The 20,236-nt window shown below is 41.4% G+C and overlaps 1 protein-coding gene across 3 annotated transcripts in view; it reads right to left on the reverse strand.

Annotated features, from left to right (window-relative positions):
- Window positions 1–616: 616 nt before the first annotated feature.
- Window positions 617–20,236, reverse strand: part of ARFGEF3 (ARFGEF family member 3) — a 157,074-nt gene continuing 137,454 nt past the window's right edge. For all 3 annotated transcript variants that reach the window (XM_073575732.1, XM_073575731.1, XM_073575730.1), the window contains 9 exons: window positions 19,278–19,422; window positions 18,053–18,181; window positions 17,202–17,378; window positions 13,256–13,370; window positions 13,064–13,166; window positions 12,851–12,982; window positions 10,991–11,121; window positions 5,508–6,714; window positions 617–2,611 (listed from right to left, as the gene is read on the reverse strand). In XM_073575732.1, the coding sequence (XP_073431833.1) occupies window positions 2,420–2,611; window positions 5,508–6,714; window positions 10,991–11,121; window positions 12,851–12,982; window positions 13,064–13,166; window positions 13,256–13,370; window positions 17,202–17,378; window positions 18,053–18,181; window positions 19,278–19,422 (2,331 nt within the window). In that variant the 3' untranslated portion in view covers window positions 617–2,419. The remainder of the gene's footprint in view (window positions 2,612–5,507; window positions 6,715–10,990; window positions 11,122–12,850; window positions 12,983–13,063; window positions 13,167–13,255; window positions 13,371–17,201; window positions 17,379–18,052; window positions 18,182–19,277; window positions 19,423–20,236) is intronic.

Genomic DNA, 20,236 nt, shown 5'->3' on the forward strand with positions numbered 1-20,236 from the left:
AGAGAATAAACTATCTAAAAGAAAATGTCCATGTGGCCCCATCACCGACCAGCTTTCATTTTGTATTATGCTGGTGAAAAAAAAGAAAGCCATGCTGTAATTGGTTGTTACATGAAATAAAGAGAGGTTGTCTTTTGTTAATCGGCCCCTATGTATTTAGGAAAGCCGTATAACACAGGATAGTGTTTAGCTATAACATCCCAACTCTTACTTGGCGATTTCATAGAGGAGCTTTCCTTATTCTTCATCATCCAATTTTCAGATTGTGGAGGTACATGTAGAAATGCATACAACCTTCCATCATAGACCTGTTTTTACCATACTTACCTCATCTTCAAGGTTGAATGTGCATATGGTGACCACAGTTAGGGCTCATTCAGATGGCACTCACACCCATTATAGTCTATGGGGCTGTTCACCGGAGACAAGGCTGGCTTTGATCCAAGTCTATGCAAGTCTTTGGATCCATGAAAAATAATGGGAACAACACTTAGACGCATCCATGTGATAGCTGATTTTCATGTTTTTTCAATAGGGGACGTTTGAGAAACCTTCTGGCATGCCAAAAACAACTGATGAAACTCTGATGATAAAAACGGACACTCGGACCAAGCACTGATGAAAATGGGTCCATTTATTGCATAACAGAAAAGCCGCTGAGTCTGAATGAGGCCCAATACTGCGAGATGTCTGCCTCCAGCCACTGCCTGCCAGGCTTACTACAGAGAAAATGCAGAAATCAAGTTGGTCTCAAAACGTATGCAATTCACTGACCGTTTATAAGTGGCGAGGTTTTATGTTCCGAAAGTAAAACACACATTTGTGTCACTAGTTTGCTTTGTTTTTCTCTGTACCCACCTTTTTTAGGCATTTTTGTTTTCTTATAGAAAGATTTCTGAAATAAAAGCTACGTACCCACAACCTGATATCTTTTTGAGAAAAACAAACAAACAAAAAAAACAACAAAAACTTGTAAAAAATGCATTAACAAAAAAAGCTACAGAAAAACCACATGCTTGCAGTGCGTTTCGTTTTTCTCTACTGGCAGCCTGCTACCATCTGACTGCAGTGCTTGCAACAATAACTCGAGGAAAAACACAGCAAAAAGCCATCCCTTCTGTATGTGCGCAGTATGCAGGCACAAAAGCAAACAATTGAAAGGCGCTCTTCTGATGATATTCATGGGAGACAGGAAAATTAGGGACCAAACGCACTTAAAGGGTTCTCTGGTTCTGAAAAAAACCCCTGTCCCCGACTGCAATTTGTAAAAAAAAAAACAAACAAAAAAAAAAACAACCTTAGCTATACTCAGCCTCCTTGGGTCGAGCACAGAGTTTCCTTCGCTGCTCCTGGTGTCTCGTTATTGTCGGGTCTGACGACATGTTGACAGAGCTACAGCCTATCACTGGGCTCAGCGGCTCATGCCATCAACCATTGATCTCCGTTATCGGTTGCAGCGCTGTCGACATGACATCAACGCTGCAGACGATATAAGACCCTGGGGAGGGTGCGGAATGAACAGATTTTGTTTGTAAAACAAACTGCAGGTAGAGGGTTTTTCCGAAACTGAAAATTCTTTACAATCTTACTTCTGCTCATTTGAGGTCTAAAGTCTCAGACCAGAGTTTATTGCCCCTTTAAAAAAAAAGATAAGCTGCTGCATTAATTGAGTATTATGAGGCCTCTTCTACAGCTAACTACATTGTCCTACCGGCATATAAAGCTGCTAATCGGAGCAGGTTCAATGCAGCCAATTTACTAGCCAAATGCCAGCTTGGCACTGCACCTTTCAGCAATTAAGAGCTGAGTTTTGACTTCTTGTGCAACTGGGAAAGGTAGACAGGCTCAGTGGATCCAGTGCTAATGATTTCCTATTAGTGATGAGCGTGCTAACAAACTATCTTCAGCACGCTTGAAAAATATTTTCAAGGCCCCGCGGCTCCTTGTCTCGCGGCTGTTAGACAGCTGCAACACAGGTATGGTTTTCCGGATTGGTAGGCAATCCCTGTATGTGTTGCAGCTGTCTAACAGCCACCAGACATGCAGCTGCGGGGGCTCAAACATATAATTCGAGCACGCTGAAGTCACTTTGTTAGCACCCGAGCATGTTCGGATAACACCTTATCCCAGCGCGTTCGCTCATCATTAGTTCCTATGCGTCACGTTTAGCGTTAGTCATACCAGCATCGTAGCGTCCTGGAGTACACATGGTAACATACATACAGAGAATTAAACAATTATTAGACTCTAAGAAATGGACAAGACAGAGTTATAAATGTATAGCAGGATAGGCAAAATATTCCAGAACTGGAAATATCCATGATGTACTCTACTTACAAAATGTAATAAACCTTAATTAGAATAAATTTGGAAATAGCAAATTCATATGTAAAAATGATAGCGCAACCATACAATGAACTTATAAAATTATGTCATAAATTCTCCCGACCCTACCCAACCATTCCCTGACTGCCTGGCGCACACGTATGTCATTTACATGACAGGTCAGCTGGCTGATGCACGGGAACACTGCCGGTTGCAGAGCAGCAAACATCGGGTCTGGCAGGATTTGGATTTGATTTAGAATAGTCAACACCATGTTGGTCCATGCCTAAAATACAAAAGCATACATATATAAGTACTGCACAGGAAAACGGAAACCCTTCAACTGACATATAGATGAACAGTATACAGTGGCATGTAAAAGTTAGGGCACCCCTGGTCAAAATTACTGCTATTTTTAACAGTTAAGAAAGTTGAAGATGAAATGATCTCTAAAAGGTCTAAAGTTAAAGATGACACATTTCCTTTGTATTTTAGGCAAAAGAAAAGTATTGTAATTTTTACATTTTAAAAATTACAAAAAGGATAATGGACCAATGCAAAAGTTAGGGCACCCTTGGAGATTTGTGTGCCTATTAAAGTTATGACTTTTTCACCATCATTGTTACGAAAGGCCAGGTGATGCAAATTTCCCAGCTTTATAAAAACCCAGCCTCCTCTAAACTTGTGCCACAAATCAGCAACTATGGGTACTTCTAAGCTACTGCCTAGCACTCTGAAATTGGTGGAGGCCTCCAAAGCAGGAGCAGGCTATAAGAAGATTGCAAAGCGTTTTCAAGTTGCCCTTTCCTCAGTTTGAAATGTGATTAAGAAATGGCAGTAAACAGGAACAGTGGATGTCACGATAAAATCTGGAAAATCAAGCAAAATTTCAGTGAGAACTGCTCACAGGATTGCTAAAGAGGCAAGTCAGAACCCCCGCGTGAGTACAAAATATCCTGAGAAAGATTTTTTAGCAGAAAACCTCTTCTGCGTCCTCACCATAAAATTTGCATCAGAAGTATACAAAAGAACGTCTAAACAAACCTGATGCATTTTGAAAACAAGTCCTGTGCACCGATAAGGTTAAAATAGAACTCTCTGGTCACAATGATGAAAGGTATGTGTGGAGAAAAAAGGGCACAGAATTTCAGAAAAAGAACATCTCACACACCATTAAGCCTGGGGGTGGATCAATCATGCTTTGGGGTTGTGTTACAGCCAATAGTACGGGGAACATTTCACAGGTAGTGGGAAGAATGGATTCAATGAAATTTCAACAAATTCTTAATAAAAAAACATAACACCATCTGTAAAAAGCTGATGTTAAAAAGATGATGGCTTGTACAAGTGGATAATGATCCTAAACACACATCAAAATCCACAAAAGACTACCTCAAAAGGTGCAAGCTGAAGTTTTAATAAAGGCCCTCACAGTCCCCTGATCTGATCATCATTGAAAATCTGTGGCTAGACCTCAAAATAGCAGTGCATGCATGATGACCCAGGAAGCTCAAAGAACTGGAAGAATATTCCAAGGAAGAATGGATGAAAATACCTCAAACAAGAATTGAAAGACTCTTGTCTGGCTACAAAAAGCGTTCATACTGTGATACTTGAAACTTGAAAAACTAAGTGCTACTAAGTACTAACCATGCAAACTTTTGCATTGGACAATTTTCCTTCTTGTAATTTTTAAAATGTAAAAAATGAAAAAAAAAAAAATTCTTTGCCTAAAATACAAGGGAAATGTGCCATCTTTAATTTTTGCCATTTTAGAGATCATTTCATATTCAACTTGCTGAACTGTGCACAATAGAAGTAATTTTGACCAGTGGTGCCAAACTTTTACATGGCCACTGTAGGTGATGATTATTACATCGGTATTGGTCCCCGCTCTCCCCTGGCCACAAAGACTGCGGCCAGGAGGAGTGGAGATAATACTTGATAGATGATAGCCAAGCTCAGCATTTTGCCATCATAGTAAATGCCACAGACTTTGACTGGTGTGGTATGGCAGCCACTTCATTATACGGAAGACATAAGTCACCTATTCTGACGATCAGTGCGAGTCTAAGTAATGTAACGATTACCACCTATCCAATAGAGGTGGCAACTTTTGAAGACCTCTTTGAGTGACTTGCATATAACGAGGTTGAAAAATACAATTGGCAAGGTAGCTGTGCCCATATGTGTGTAAAAATTAAAGAGACTGTCCTTATCTAGGAGCTGTGTTAAGGCCCCGTTACACACAGCGATATTGTGAACGATATTGTTGCAACGTCACCAGTTTGGTGACGTTGCAGCGATGTCGAAACCACATTGTTGCGTGTGACACGTAGCAACGATCAGTTGGCTGATCGTTAATCGTTGCCTAATGGTCTGGGCCATAAATCTATCATTGGTCTCCCGCTGGGCAGCACACATCACTGCGTGTGACACCGAGAGACCAACTGTCAACAAGTTCCCAGCGCCAAACAGTAGACGTTGGGAGCTGGTATCCGGAGTAAACAGCGGGTAACTAAGCTGCGCGGAGCTTAGATACCCGCTGTTTACCCTGGATACCAGCATCCTCACTGGTGCTAATCGGGTATCCAGGGTACCCTGGATACCAGCGTGCTCGCTGGTCCTGATCGCAGGTGAGTCTGCCTATGTGACAGCTCATCAGCGATCAGCTAACTCTGTCCCAGCGATCCCATCCACGTCGGATCGTTGGTGGGATCGCTGGGACATTGAAGCGTGTAACGGGGCCCTTAGTTGAGGGCATCATCATGAACATTGCTCGTACATAATAAAACGTTTCTCCTTTCATTGTGATCTATTGTCTGCCTGACAGCCTTACCTTGTCACTTAGTTAATTATCAGCAGCTTGACCAGCTGATAAGAGCCGATTGCTGATGGATTTAGCAGCCAGGCCAACAGCTATCAGCTTATTATCAGCCAATTCTCATTCTGAAAAATATGTCTTCAAGCTCAACTCTAAAGTACTTTATCGATACTGGAAAATGTTAAATTGCAACCTGTTGCTGCTGTGCATTTAGCACCTCTTCTTCTGTATTCTCCAGCTGGTCATATTAGCGTTGAGGCATGTATATAAGCCGATATGTGTGATCAATGACAAAGGTTGGAAAACCCCTTTACTGCAGCATTTCCCAATTGGCAAATGGCTCTTACAAATGGATTACCTGTATCTGTGCTTCTGCATCCCGTGTTGAAATATTGAACGTACTAACAGTGGATCCGGAGCGAGATCTCTTCTCCTGCCTCAATATCTCAGGGCCAGCACTGAAAGAGTGTCTCATCTGAGTCTGGTCAACCAGATGTTGGGGCCTTTGTGGCATAGGCGACTCCTGCCCCCTGGAAGATAACATTTCAACCTTTTTGTCCAATTTTGTGTCTTTAACGAACGTCGTCAGGTTATGCTGCTGCTTTCTCTTTTTGTATTCGGTCATGAGTTTCGCTATTGTTTTATCGGTAGCTATGGTATAGATCTTGTTGCCAGCATTCTCCCACCATTCCTTCTTTCTGCCCTGATCTCTTTTCTCTAGCTTAGGACTTTGTGGCATTGATGCAGCAAAACCTCTTGGTGGTAGATCAATAGGGTGGTCCTTATTCAGATATCGGTCATCTTCAGAGGGGGTTTCTTTTCCAGAGAGACCTCCAGTTGATGGTGTTGAGGTTTCTGACTGAAATGATGGTAGAATGAAGAAAGGGTCCCCCTTAATGCTTGGGTGATCTTCATTATTCTCCAGGTCTAGATGCATCTGAATGTAGTTATTACAAAGTTCCATGCACAGCTTGTGAAGTCTTTTAACCAACCAAGCCCAATCGGCATTACTGACCGGCTGAACACTCAGCGATGGAACTCGAGCCCGCCATTGTCGTTTTTCTTTCCCTCTTGGAGGGCTGACTTGAGCAGTTTCTTCGAATATGTCTTCATCCTCTGATGAGCACTGCTGGGAGGAATCTGTACTATGCTCCTCTTCTTCATAAAGTATCTTCTTCACAACATCAGCAGTTATGTTGTCTTGATTGGTCAACAAGGCACAAATTAAAGCCTGAAAGTAAATGTTAAAGCTCATTGCCGACTGGCGATAAAGATTTGCTGCTCCTCCAATGCCAGAAACTTTCATGAGCAAGCATTTCAAGCCAGGACGTGCATCAAATTCCCTGGCCGTTCTGTAGGAGTCCAACAAGAGGTCAAAAATAACAGCCAGGTTTTGCATTGAAATGTATCTCAGAAATCCAACCGTTTTAGCTTCGGGTGGAGGAGAAGCTTTATCTTCAGTTATTGTGGGGCATTTTACGAATTCCTCCAACAGAATGTCATACAGGTTTTGCAGCAGAACTTGATGAGAAAGCAAACTGACTACAATTGTCCTAAATGGAATACTTTAAGAAAGAATGAGAAATGGAGTTAGGAGAGTTCAATGTGCATTAGCATTATGTGCACTAAATAATGCAGACATTATATATGGTTTCCCACTACATTTCAATACTATTTGTAGTTAGGAAAATTGGAAGCGCAACAGATTTACCTTATGGTTTAACCCCAAGATCAATCAAAAGACAGTATGCTAAATCTTTTCCCACGATTGTTAAAAAGGGTTACCTCACTAGGACATCCCATACTGGAAACAAACCCAGCATAGTGAACGGTCCGTCGCTATCTGTATGGCAACTCAAACCAGTGGCTAGAATATCGGATCATTACAGCTAGTCCTATAGGGATGCGTCGGCGTCCGAGCCACCGATACTCTAGAAATCAATCATGCAGAAAACAGTGTTTTCCTTAAAAATGCGTTAGACAATCTTTAATGACAGTGCTGAGAAAGATCAGCTTTGTTCTTTTGTATGATTGATGTGCTCTAATAGGGTATATGGACTCCAAGATGCGGACATATGGGGAAATACCCAGAGGAGCCCAGGGACTACTAACACAGCCCTTAATGTAAGAGCCTGCCAATGTTACAGAATCCTGGACTACGGAGTATGGGAAAACGGTAAAAAACTAATTAGAGATGGAGGCTTTAGTAATCTTTGTTATATTAAAGGGGTAGTTGGTGGATGGGGGAAAAAAAAAATCTCACCTTCATGGATCCCTCGCTGAGCCTCATTCGTCTATACTAGGCTATCCTGTCTCAACATGCGGGAAATGCCGCTCAGCCAACCGCTGACCATAGCAATGATCCGCCTCAGCCAGGTATTGGCTGAGCAGCATTTCCTGAATATTAAGAGGGACCGGGAAGCCAACATCAGTGGGTACTAGAACGTGAGTGGTGGGAGATAGGTGCAGAGAAGTATTGCTTTCTATGCCACAAGGAAAGGTTTTGAAAATATCTGTATGATTGGACAACCCATTAAATCTTTAACACAAAGCCAACGTTCAGTTATTAATTGTAGAGCTGTAATTGTTCCTCCTTATTTTCATATTTTAGCTAACAATATGAACATTACACAAAAAATTAATTTCCACGTAACCACTACCTGACATTTTTGTTAGCCTCAATATGCAATAGTGCCAAGCAACATAAAGAGCTTACCCCAGCTTTCTGTTTAGTAGCACAGCGTTAGTTATAGGCAGGAAAGAAAAAGGCAGAGAGTTAGAAGCTGTACATGCAAGAGCTGCACCAATTCACGTCACAAAAGACAACAGTGATCACATGAAGCAGCTGTGGTCAGCAGATAATTAGGACCGCCGCCATCTATACGCTAAGCTGCCATGACTGGATACAGGGTAAGGAGAGTCTGAGAATAGGGGTCAATTACACATTTCCAGTACCGATATCTTAAAAGAAATAAATACTACTATCTAGAAATGTTTAAGCCCCCTACTGCCTTTCAGAAAGCATGCTTAAAATAGGACCTGTCACCAGGTCAAAATTGACTAGTTTTTCCTTTTATTTTATTCTTACTGCCTCCCAGAGTTTTCCGCTTTTTTCCTTTTTGAAAATGAGCTATACTGTTCCAGAGATACAAGCCTTTTTATTTAGTGCGGATTTTAATAGTCTTTTCTAAGGGTAGTGGGGGCGTCCTCGCAGAATTCTCTGGAGTATGTCTTTAGGCTGATCTTTATTATTACCCTATGAGAAACACCCCCAAGGTAAAGAACATAAAAATTAGCACTGACTAAAAAGGCTCATAATTTGGGAAAAAAAAGTAAAATACACAAATAGAATATTCAGGGAAGTAGAAGAACAAAAGAAGAATGAAATCGGCCACTTTTGATGGGGTCACAGGTCCTCTTTAAAGGTGAAAGTGCTGAAGATATTAAAAGCCTATACAAATTAAAGCATTTTAATAGAATTTACAACAAGTTTTCATTCCTATGAATTTATCAAAATTACACACTAACTATCTAGGGCTGTTTGGTTAGGTTGTCGGTAAACTCATAAATCGTCTCTGCAAGGATCAGTCTATTGACCTCCTGGTTGCAAACATAAAAAAGTCAAGTTGCAAAAGTGGTGCAAATGTTCTACTTGTCTTAGGAATGTCCAAAGGATCCATGATCTACCTTTTAGTTCATGAACAAGAATCAAACAGATCAAATGCAACTAAAAGCCATCCAAATATTTCTACCTGTTTGGACAGTAAAAATAACCAGCTATTTAAACAACTAACATATATAAAACTAAAAATTAAATATATTTTGGAGTTCTACATATGCCATTTGCACATACAAAGTAGCTTAAATAGTAACACATATGTAGCTGCTCCTATCTAGCCAATGTAACCGTGTTGTGCCTTGAAGCTGGAGAAAAAGGTTCAGCGAAGCTCCTTCATGGACTTTATCATTTAGGTAACCTTATAGTAATCAGTAAGCAGGATCTTTCACCAATGTTAACATGTTAAAGTGGCCACATCATGGAATTGTGGCTGCAGAGCAGAATCAAAAAAACGCTTTTATTTTTAAATATCTCCTCTCCGTTGCAAAGATATTAGCTTGTAAAGTTTACATTATTTCTTCTTGGGGAAGCATGTACTTTTCCCCTGTATGACGCTGACCAATCCTAAGCAGGAGGCGTCATGCAGAATAAAAACACGCCCCCAAAAGGTCAGAACATACCTTCTCATGCAAGATGTGTAATGACTGAAAGCCCTGGTCTCAGCCTTCGCTTTTGCACCTAGTTGAGAGTGATTACAAACACTTTCATTTTTCAACTCACAGCTGTCAATGTGGAAGAAGGGGGAGTAGAGCTGATTTGAGTCAATACAAACACATTTGCAACTGCACGTCTACTTTACAATACTGTCAGATCTGCTTTAGTCCACCTCCTCCACACTGACAGCCATAAGATGAAAGCTGGAAGTGTTTGGAATCACACTCAGCTCTGAAGTACTCTACACAGTAGCTTCAGAGATAAGGACTGAGAGCAGGGCTGTCTATCATTACAAGTCTCCCACTTAGGTTATCTAGGGACATGTTCTTTTTCCCCTGTATGAAAGAGAAAAAGTAATCTGGTTGAACTTATCACCTAAATTTTATAAGCCAATATACATGCAAGTGAGACTATAAATTAAAAATAAAAATAAAAATATTTGTTTGGATCTGCACCCTCTATTTCATGATATAGCCTGTTCATCAGCAAAGTTGTCTCGTATAGCAGCATTGGAAGCGTTCACAGGTACTAAAGCCAGCTAGACCAGAGCAGTATTTACAATATCTACTGGAAAGAGCTTGTAAGTCATGCTCCTGATCAGCCACCACTGCTAAACTTCAGTAGTGGCCGGTACTCTAGGCAATAAGCAGTAAAAAGGAACATTAAAAATTCCTACATTCATCAGGACGGATGGGATTTTTAATAAGAAGGAAATTGTAAAATTGCTTATTTTTACAAGCACTTTCAAATTTTACAAGTAGAAGAACATGAGAATAACATTTTAAATATATCAGTGCTTGATTACACAAACGTGAAGGCTTTTCAAATATGTCAGCCTAATGGCTTTTCTAGATATTGTGGCGACTGGTGACATACAAATTATGGTCAAATTAACATATATGGCATCCTGAATAATTGCTATGCAAGATTATATCTCTTTTAGCAAGTATTAGGTGAAAAATGAACAATAGTGCAAAAATATGGCAACACTTGCTATACCAGATCTCCTGTGATTCCTTCTGATCGGTTTCCATTTTAACCTGCCCATCTTTTACACAAAGTCACTGGAAAGTTCTGGACGGGAGGTATGTTTCACTGCGCTTAAGGGCGTCAGTGATATAAAGCTCAGAGATTTTCCTCCAGCACACAAAGTGCGGTGAGGGGTTAAAAGCTAATTTATGTAATGGGCTGAGTTTTATGTGGACATCCATAGTGTGGGTGGGAGGATGTCCACCTTATCTCCACCCCAGGGTGTAGTCTGGGGCTTAAGTAGCTGGCCTCCAAAGGCAGCAGTGTTCAGTGTCTGGAAAGGAACACTTCAGAGAAAGGTTTGTAGCTTGTTGACACCTGAACCGTGGGCCTTGCTAACCCGGAGTGGGCTGATCCCTGCTAATACAAGGACTGTGCTTAGTGCTACCATTTTATTTTGCCCAGAGGGCCGTGTTTACTTTGTGCTTCATCTTGGTTTATGCCGCAGCTAATAAACCAAGGACATTCTTATAGAGACAGTGTTCCCATGTCTACCTCTGTGTACAGCCGAGTGAGTCGATCTACCACAACAGCCTTACCTTTTCTGCGTGTGTCCATTGGGTTTTTCATCTGGAGGCAGCTCAATTATAAGCACACAGGACTGGGCATGTTCAAAGCCCTCCTTATTGTTTGGGGTTTTTGGTGAGCACTGGGCATCTAGCATGAACACCTGTCAATGACAATGACCTTAATGTGCTGCTTGAACATATGGTAGAAAAGTTTTAGTAAAAATCCTGGATATTTCAAATCTGAATGCTACCAACTAAGGAAAAGAATTCTATCAAACCATGTACAGTAAAGGGAATCTGTCAGCAGGATTTTGAAATGTACTCTGATAGCAGTAAAATGTAGGGACAGAGACGCCGATTCCAGTGATATGTCACTTACTGTGCTGTGTGTTGCAATTTTAATAAAATCAGTATTTCAATCAGCAGGAGATTAAAGCCCCCGTTACACACTGCGATATCGCTAGCAATATCGCTGTAAAGTCACCGATTTTGTGACGTTATAGCGATATTGCTAGCGATATCGCTGCATGTGATACTTACCTCCGACCGGCTCCCCCGCTGGTTATCGCTGATCGCGCGAGAAGCTCCTGGACCATTCCTCGTCGGTCACTTCCTGCGGCTCTAACTGTGGCGCCTACAAGCGGCGCGTGGAGTCGGGTGGGAGGACGCAGGATCGCCGCGTCTGACAGGTAAGTTGCGATCCCCGTCCCCAGCGATTTCGCTGGTGAGATCTGCCTGTTTGGCAGCTCACTAGCGACCACCTAGCGATGCACCAGCGATCCTGACCGCGTCATATCGCTGGTTGGGATCGCTGGTGCATCGCTAGGTGTAACGGTACCCTAACACTACAAGACTAGATATCTCGTGCCTTCTAGTCCAACCATGACCCCACCAGTGATTAGCCGCATTCTCTCAATATATTGAAGGTGATTCATCAAGGTTTTTTCATTTCTGGTATTTACAAAGCATTAAAAAGTCACAAATATTTTAGCGTAACATCAAGGTGTGCAAAAAATGTATGGTATTTGGCATTTTTTCACCATTTGAGTCAAAGTGGGTGGAGGTGGGGCAAAAAACTCTGCTAAGCTGTGTATGAATTTAGCCAGCGTTCAAAGAACTGGTAAATTAGCTGCAGACAAAGCTGTGATTCTATCAAAACTGCTGCACCGAGTAAATGGCACAATGCTGGAATCAAGGTCTCTGTCCTTGCAACATAGGACTCTCAGTTTACATAGCAAAAACCTGATGACAAATTCCCCTTAAGTAGTCAATCTGACGTAGTAGGAAATGGAAATAAAAATATTTTGCATTAAGCCACTCCATCTTTGCTGCAGAATTGAATTATGGCTGCCCACATCTGTTCATTTCCATGATATTCTGGTGTAATCACAAATCTATTATGCATCCATCAAGAGACCGAGAGCAGCGCGTGAAATGAATCATCTCATCTACATCAAATTTAGGCCAAAGACTTTATTAAATTTTCATTCCCGGTTAAGCACACTGACTTCTGGCATAAATATATCTTTCAGTTTTTGGCCAGTAGCCAGTGAACATGGCGAGTGGCAGTGAAATACATTATGTAATAGGTAGAGATGGGAGAATCGATTTGCAGGACCCTGGTCAGTAGTCCTGGACTGCTGGATAACCGCTCTGCAAATCATCACTTACCTACTGTCATCTTTGGATTAGCTGGGCTGATGCGACAACATCATTGATGCACACACTGCACCAGCTCAGCTATCAAAGGAGCAGCAGATGCTGTCAGGTAGCCAGCGATCACAGATCTGGCCTGGCTGCTGGACCTGTAGGGTCACTACTTGTAGGTAGTAAGACTAAAAAGTAACAGTATATCTCAATTTTATGTGGGATTGTTTGGTTTTTTTTTACCTGTTGCGTCATGGCCCGGATTCTCCAGTATTCAGCTTCTGCATTTGGGGATAAAGAAGGTGCTGCCACCTTCACTTCACAGGCGTCTCCAGAAAAACTTTCTGACCCACTGTGGAAATAGCCTAATAGATTCTGAGAGATGATAGAAACTTTGTTATATATTTCCAATAGCGTGACTAGTGTCATTTGGTTATAACATCCCTTATGTCTTACCTTCATTGGTTCTAACGTAGCAGAAAACGCATCCTGCAAGGCACAGCAAGCCAATCTCCACATCTCCTCTGTAAAGACTGGTCCTGCAGTTACCAACACATATCTAAAAAAGAAATCAAAAAGATGACAGGATCAGATTAGAAAACAGAAAAACCAAGGATTCCCATATCCGATCTATCCACGAATCCCTACCTGATACAGGAACAGCCCACTCGAGAGATGGTTTCGGTGGGTTCAGCCACACATGTCTCAAGCAGCTTGAATAATTCTTTTAGCATTGTGTTAATCATATTTTCATATCCTATGTCTGCAGGAAAAGAACCAAAAATTAAACCTTGTAGATCAGAAACATGTTAATTAGTGGTAAAGTTGGGGCACGGAGACTGCCTTGTATAATCGTGCACACTCTGTAGCTGGTACCATATGCAGTGCACACTTGGGCTGGTATTGTAACACACAATTGTATTACATAGGTCTATGTTGTATAATCTGCTGGTTAATTTGGTTGACACCTCTTAAAAATAGAATTGGCATTTTGGGATAATTTGTGATTTCAACGGTTGGGATTAAAGCATAAAATAGGCTTTGTTTTAATTTTTATTTCCCAAATCAATAGTACACATGAAAATAAGCAACGTTGTAATATGTCTCTTCAAAGAAATCTGCTTTCTTCTCCTGGACTGATAATTCATTATCAACTCATAACTAAAATCTGTGTTCAAGGCAGATTTTCATATTACTGAGATAGGAGATGACTTGGTCGGGGCTCCTTTTGCATCAATTTCTGTATCAATGCGGCATGGCATGGAGGCGATCAGCCTATGGCACTGCTGAGGTGTTATGGAAGCCCAGGTTGCTTTGATAGCAGCCTTCAGCTCATCTGCATTGTTGGGTCTGGTGTCTCTCATCTTCCTCTTGACAATACCCCATAGATTCTCTGCGGGGTTAAAGTCAGACAAGTTTTCTGGCCAATCAAGCACAGTAATACCATTGTTTTGTTTTTAAACCAGGTATTGGTACTTTAGGCAGTGTGGACAGGTGCCAAGTCCTCCTGGAGAATGAAATTTCCATCTCCAAAAAGCTTGTTGGCAGAGTTCATGAAGCATGAAGTCCTCTAAAATTTCCTGGTAGACGGCTGCGCCGTCTTTGGTCTTGATGATACAGTGGACCTACACCAGCAGATGTCATGGCTCCCCAAACCATCACTGATTGTGGAAACTTCACACTAGACCTCAAGCAGCTTGGATTGTGGACTCACCACTCTTCCTCCAGACTCTGGGACCTTCATTTCCAAATGAAATGTAAAATTTACTTTCATCTGAAAACAACACTTTGGACCACTGAGCAACAGTCCAGTTCTTTTTCTCCTTGGCCCAGGTAAGAAGTTTCTGGCTTTGTCTATTGGTCATGAGTGATTTGACACAAGGAATGTGACACTAGTAGCCCATGCCCTGGATAGGTCTGTGTGTGGTGGCTCTTGAATCAATGACACCAGCAGCAGTCCACTCCTTGTGAATCTCCCCAAAATTTTTGAATGGCCTGATCTTAGCAATCCTTTCATGGCTGCGGTTATCTTGCTTGCTTGTGCAACTTTTTCCTTCCACTCAATCTTCCATTAATATGCTTGGATACAACACTCTGAACAGCCAGCTTCTTTAGCAATGACCTTTTGTGGCTTACCCTCCTTGTGGAGTGTGTCAATGACTGCCTTCTGGACATCTGTCAAGTCAGCAGTCTTCCCCATGATTGTGGAGACTACTGAAACAGACTATAGGACCTTTTTAAACGCTTATGAAGCCTTTGCAGGTGTTTTTTGTTAATTATTCTAATTTACTGAGATAATGACTTTTGGGTTTTCATTGGCTGTAAGCCATAATCATCAACATTAACAGAAATAAACACTTGAAATAGATTACTCTGTTTGTAATGACTCTGTGTAATATATGAGTTTCACTTTTTGTATTAAAGAACTGAAATAAATTCACTTTTTGATGATATTCTAATTTTGTGAAAAGCACCCGTAAATGATGACCATTTCTGTGGTAGCGTTGAGCATCAGAGGTTCTTAAATTTCCAGTTGAAAAACAAACATCAGAATCCTGTACCCCGTAATGTGCTTCTAGCCAAGCAGCGAGCTCCATGGACAAAATACAGGTACTGAGAATTGGATTACCCTGTTGCTGTTTTTATAATTGTAGCTCATAATGGAAGCTTTTTGAAATCAGAATTATATTATTGAATTACTGATAATGCAATTCCATGATAATCAGCAAAAGTAACCCTTAATGATACAGAAAGTAAAAGAAAAGATGAAATATGAACTTTATATACAACATCCAATACAAATATACCAGCAAACACTCCGCTCTTCGATCTTGTGTCTCATACTTCAATTATGTTGAAAGTGTATAAAGAATTGGATATGTGTCCAGGACAACAATCCTTTATGGATATAAGGAAAGGGGCTGCAGTATTACACTTCCCCCATACGGTAGTCTGCAGTATGAGACCAAGAATGTGAAGCCCCCGGTCGGCAGGATTAAGGGGGCTCATGGGAATATAGGACTATAGTTGTTACTGATCAGCGAAGATTATTTGCCAACTACTGTTTTCTGTCTGAGTTATACAAGGGTTAATGAGGACATCATGACCAAGCTGACCAGGTTGCTGGGCAAAATATACAGACCTGGAAATGTATTTTCCCGCTATTTAGGGATCAAAATGATTGGTGGAAGCCACAGAAAGGCGGGATCAGAATTCTATTTAAACCAAGGCGCGCTATTTGCAGTGTCATTTAGTGATGGGCAGTTCGGTTCTTTTTGGTGATCCGCTCTCACAGCTCCGCTCACCAAAAAAGAGCCGTCTCTTTTTGGATCCTAAATGGATCCCTATTGCATACGTGTTCAGGTGTCCAAAATACCATCCACCTACCACATAAACCCCGCCCACTTTCTAGGAACCAATTAAATTGTTGAGTGGGCGGAGTTTTGTTCGGGTGGGTGTTGTTACGTCTGCTGAACACTGGGATTTTACGCCCAGTGAGAGCCATTCAGGGATTTTAGTGGCTCTCACTGGGGTGCCGGCTCCCATCGTTCACAGCAGGGAGCCGGCTCTTTGTGTCGTATCGTATCACTAGTGTCATTCTCACAGAAATTTTGAAGATTTCCAGTCCCACCCACCTTGTTTCGTCAATTCCTGGCCATTGCATTGCTTTAATGAAGGGAGGTAACACACAGCTCTCAGGCTGTGTGGGCTTTTATTAATTTGGATGCCCGACTTGAGTCAAGTCTTTGATGATGTGTTCTTAAAAGTTATGTTAGATTTTATTGATTACATTTTATATAGTCCTAATTGTGGATAAATATTTAATATTACAGTAATTTAAGTCTTAATAATAGCTCTTATATTCCCATGCTTAGTTCAGCAATGACTGGTACAGGCTTCAGCTTGGGAAACCATGATGGTCGGTTGGTGGACAGAGAAGGTAAGCAGACGTGGTTGCATTAGGCAGATGTTCTCCAGAACGGTAGTGGAAATAAAGTTTTTTTTATCATTTTTAAATGTGAAATAATAGATGGTTTAAGCCACAAAACAATTGACAAGAATTTGTGAAAAGAAGGGGGTCCCTAGGGTTTAACAGGTATTACTATATTTGTTTTTCTGCAAGGCTGAAACAGAAGCATGCAGAAAACTAAAGTCTACAAAGCACTGTTGGACACAGACAGAAGAGGGCAAGAACAATATATGGACAGCACGGTGGCTCAGTGGTTAGCATTGCAGGGTTTGGGTTTTGGGTTTAAATCCCACCAAGGACAACATCTGTTAAGTGTTGGTATGTTCTCCATGTGGATACAGACACAGTGATGGAGAATGTAGATCGAGAGCCCCAATGGAGACAGCGGTAATGTATGTAAAGTGCTGCAGAATATAAGAGAGCTATATCAGCAAAGCACAAATAATTAATTAAATGGGACCTTTGCAGCTAAAGAGCTCATTTGGAGCTGCCTTGGAGGTATCAGTGGTCGCCTGACCATTTTGGCCCATGTGAAGCCGCACAGGTTGCACCAGTGGTATGTCCGTCCCTGCAGTAAAGTCATGGTAACATGGAGACAGATTTTCTTATGAGAAAATAATGTACCCGAATTTATGAAGCTTTGAATGTGCTCAACCACTAGTTCACAAGACAAGCCAATCGCATGTTTGAAGTTGGCAGAAGCGGCGTCCCAATAGATGTGATCACCCTGACTGCGAGCCAGCCACATGGACATGACAGGTAACAGCAGGTGCACAACTGCATAAATGGCAAAGCCAGGACCTGCAAGACAAAGGGACTCAGTGAGCAAGAGCAACTACACTGTAAAGAGCACTGACTGTGGGATGTATAAGGTAAAAACATTTCCAAGTATAACATAAGGTCTCATTAAAAGTTAGATTATTTTTTTATACCTCTCACATCGTTATTTAAAAAATGATAATAATGTTGTCTCTGTTCTAATTTCCAATAATATACATTGACAATTGAAAACGGATTGCACTGGGCTGTATATCCTTTAGACTAAATGCACACACGGCTGCCAAAATAATAACGGAAATGGGATTTGGAAAAAATACTGAGCTACCACCACCACCAATGGTCACACGTTCAGTACTTGGACAGTATTTTACCTCAGTATCTGGAAGCCAAACCCAGGAGCGGTGATAAATACAGAAGTGGGGACGTGGTTCTATTATACTTTTCCTCTGATTGTTCCCCCCTGGTTTTGGATTACAAATATGGAGGTAAAATACTCACCAAATACTGAATGTGTTGTCGTGGCCCAAGGCCATAGCCTAGAGACGCAATGCTAGCCTATAACAATTATGTTCAGTATTTTCCTAGACCATTTATTGCTTCTACTGGCAGCATAAAAAGAAAGGAATGGCTGCTTACTACACTATCCATTTGTATTCCTGTACCTAAGGGTTATCTTAGTGTAGTAATACATTTACCGGGCACTTTGGCAACTTCTCTCAATAACTCAAAGAGTAAATCCAAGGTGGGTGGTTGATGCTGACGAGGACAATTGGAAACAGCGGCCGTAAGTTGTTCTAAAAGGTTTATCCATACATCAATAAGACCTAAAAGTAAAGGAAACAGACAGACCGCACTTACTAACACAAGGAGGGAGGGGAATAAAAACGTTATAAATACGGATTCAGAAAAGAGAAAGAGACATCCAAAAAATCCTGAAATACCATGGCCACATTTACTAATGCTGCAGACAATAGAACATTAGCCCTGATGGTATTTATCACAATGCCCGAACACGGTGTTAAATTTGGGAAGCTCGCATGAACTTAGACCCCCTAAGCCAACTGTGTTCGGTTACTTTAGGCCAAACACATAGCAGAAAAAGGAAGCCATATTTAACACCACAGGTCAGAAAAAGAATCCATTTACAGGATGCAGCGGAACCCATGCATAAAATCTGACACAACAAAGGTGCAAAATACTGAAGAAACAACCACTCTCAGATCTACTATTGATGGAGGGGCTGGTCGCTTAGTATTAAATTTGCACACAGAAAAGGCTTGTATAAGGCACTGGTCACACAACTGAAGTGCACAGCGTCTGGCTTATTAGTGACACACATACTAATAGAATAGGCGTGCTGCCTCATTTCTTTCGAGTCCCTACACTAAAATCAAAAAGGTAAAAACACAGTAAAAGGGGACACAAAAAATAAAAAACATAGCAGAAACACACATTGCACCTTTTTCGCAGGGATAGCAGCAGTGGTATTTACTGTTGTGAATATCAGAAAAAACAGTGGAAAAACACCGAATTCAAAGGTCCAAAATAAGGTAAAAAAAAAATAAATTTTATTATGTTAACACAATGAACAAGTGAGTTAAGGTGGGGGGGGGGGGGACACCAGAAAGAATGGACACACGACAAGGGATGAAAAAAGATATGCACAATATATAATTAATTGTAAAAATAGTAGTAAAGATAACGAATTTAAAAAAAAAATAGCAGTAAAGATGAAGTATATTAGATGAGCAATAAAGTGCCTATGTGCAAAATTGCAGCCTTATGTTGTGAATATCACTGTGGAGTCACCACTACAGGAGGTAAATTCTCTACATGGGATGAAGAGCAATAGAGTATAGTAGTGTACTATGTTTTCTGTACTGGTTCTTGGGTATTAGAAAAGTGGAATACTAAACCTACCGGTGTCATCATCAAACTCGGATAACACCGCATCAATGCCATCTTCACTGCTTCCTGATCTTTCTTGAACCCGGCGGGGTAAAGTGTTCAGGCGCCCACACAAGAAGATTGGTTTCATTGGCATCTTGTAGATTTTAGCCAGTAGCTGTATATTAAATAAACCATCATTTTATTAGAAGGTTTCTTTGTATATGAACATGTACTGAAAATATCTATTCATAAACTTCTTGTCACTGGGTTACCACAACAGAGAGGGGCCAGAAGACCGCAGCGTCTGATTGCTCCTACTCCTGCACTGATAAGAAGCACTTCACCTTTAAAAAATGGTGTTAATTTATTTTGGCAGAACAGGGGTTAAACAGCCATGTTCGGAGCTCTGGGAGTCTGAGCTCTCAGCTGAGCATGGTTAATCCCTCCCATCCGCTATATAATTTGGGTCCTGATTCAAACCCATGTCAGAGCTAGCTTTTGCTGCATGGCTGCTAGGAGAGTTGTTTGTAGGTTATATGAGAAGGGGTTTGGAGGATTTATCTGTGATTGTTGCGTGGGTTTGTAAGAGTGATAATTTCCTTCCCTCCACTTATTTTGGTTTTCTCTCTCCCCAATGCATTTCTCTGTTATATGCAAGTGAATGTTTGTATGTCTGGTATTTTGATTTGCCTTGTTTGCCAGGTTGGTGTACTGTGGTGTACGGCAGCTTCCCTCTTCCCTGGGTGGGGAAAGGAACAGACGGAGGGCTGATTCAGGAGCTAAAGCAAGGGTGGTGGCCCCGGCATGTTCACCTTCAGAAATATCCTGGGGAATAGGGGAAGCTGGAGCACCCCCTAGGTGTTAGGGACAGGGAAGGAACCTCTGGTCCCGGGTCACCTGACAGCCAAGTTGTGACACTTCTGTTCTGCAAGGAAATGTCGAAAAGCTGCCAAGCATTTCACAAGTTTATGCCTGAAAGCGTTTCTAAT

This window comes from Dendrobates tinctorius, unplaced genomic scaffold, assembly GCF_039654945.1.
Source record: "Dendrobates tinctorius isolate UK_male_01 unplaced genomic scaffold, ASM3965494v1 ptg000046l, whole genome shotgun sequence".
NCBI classification, from domain to species: domain Eukaryota; kingdom Metazoa; phylum Chordata; class Amphibia; order Anura; family Dendrobatidae; genus Dendrobates; species Dendrobates tinctorius.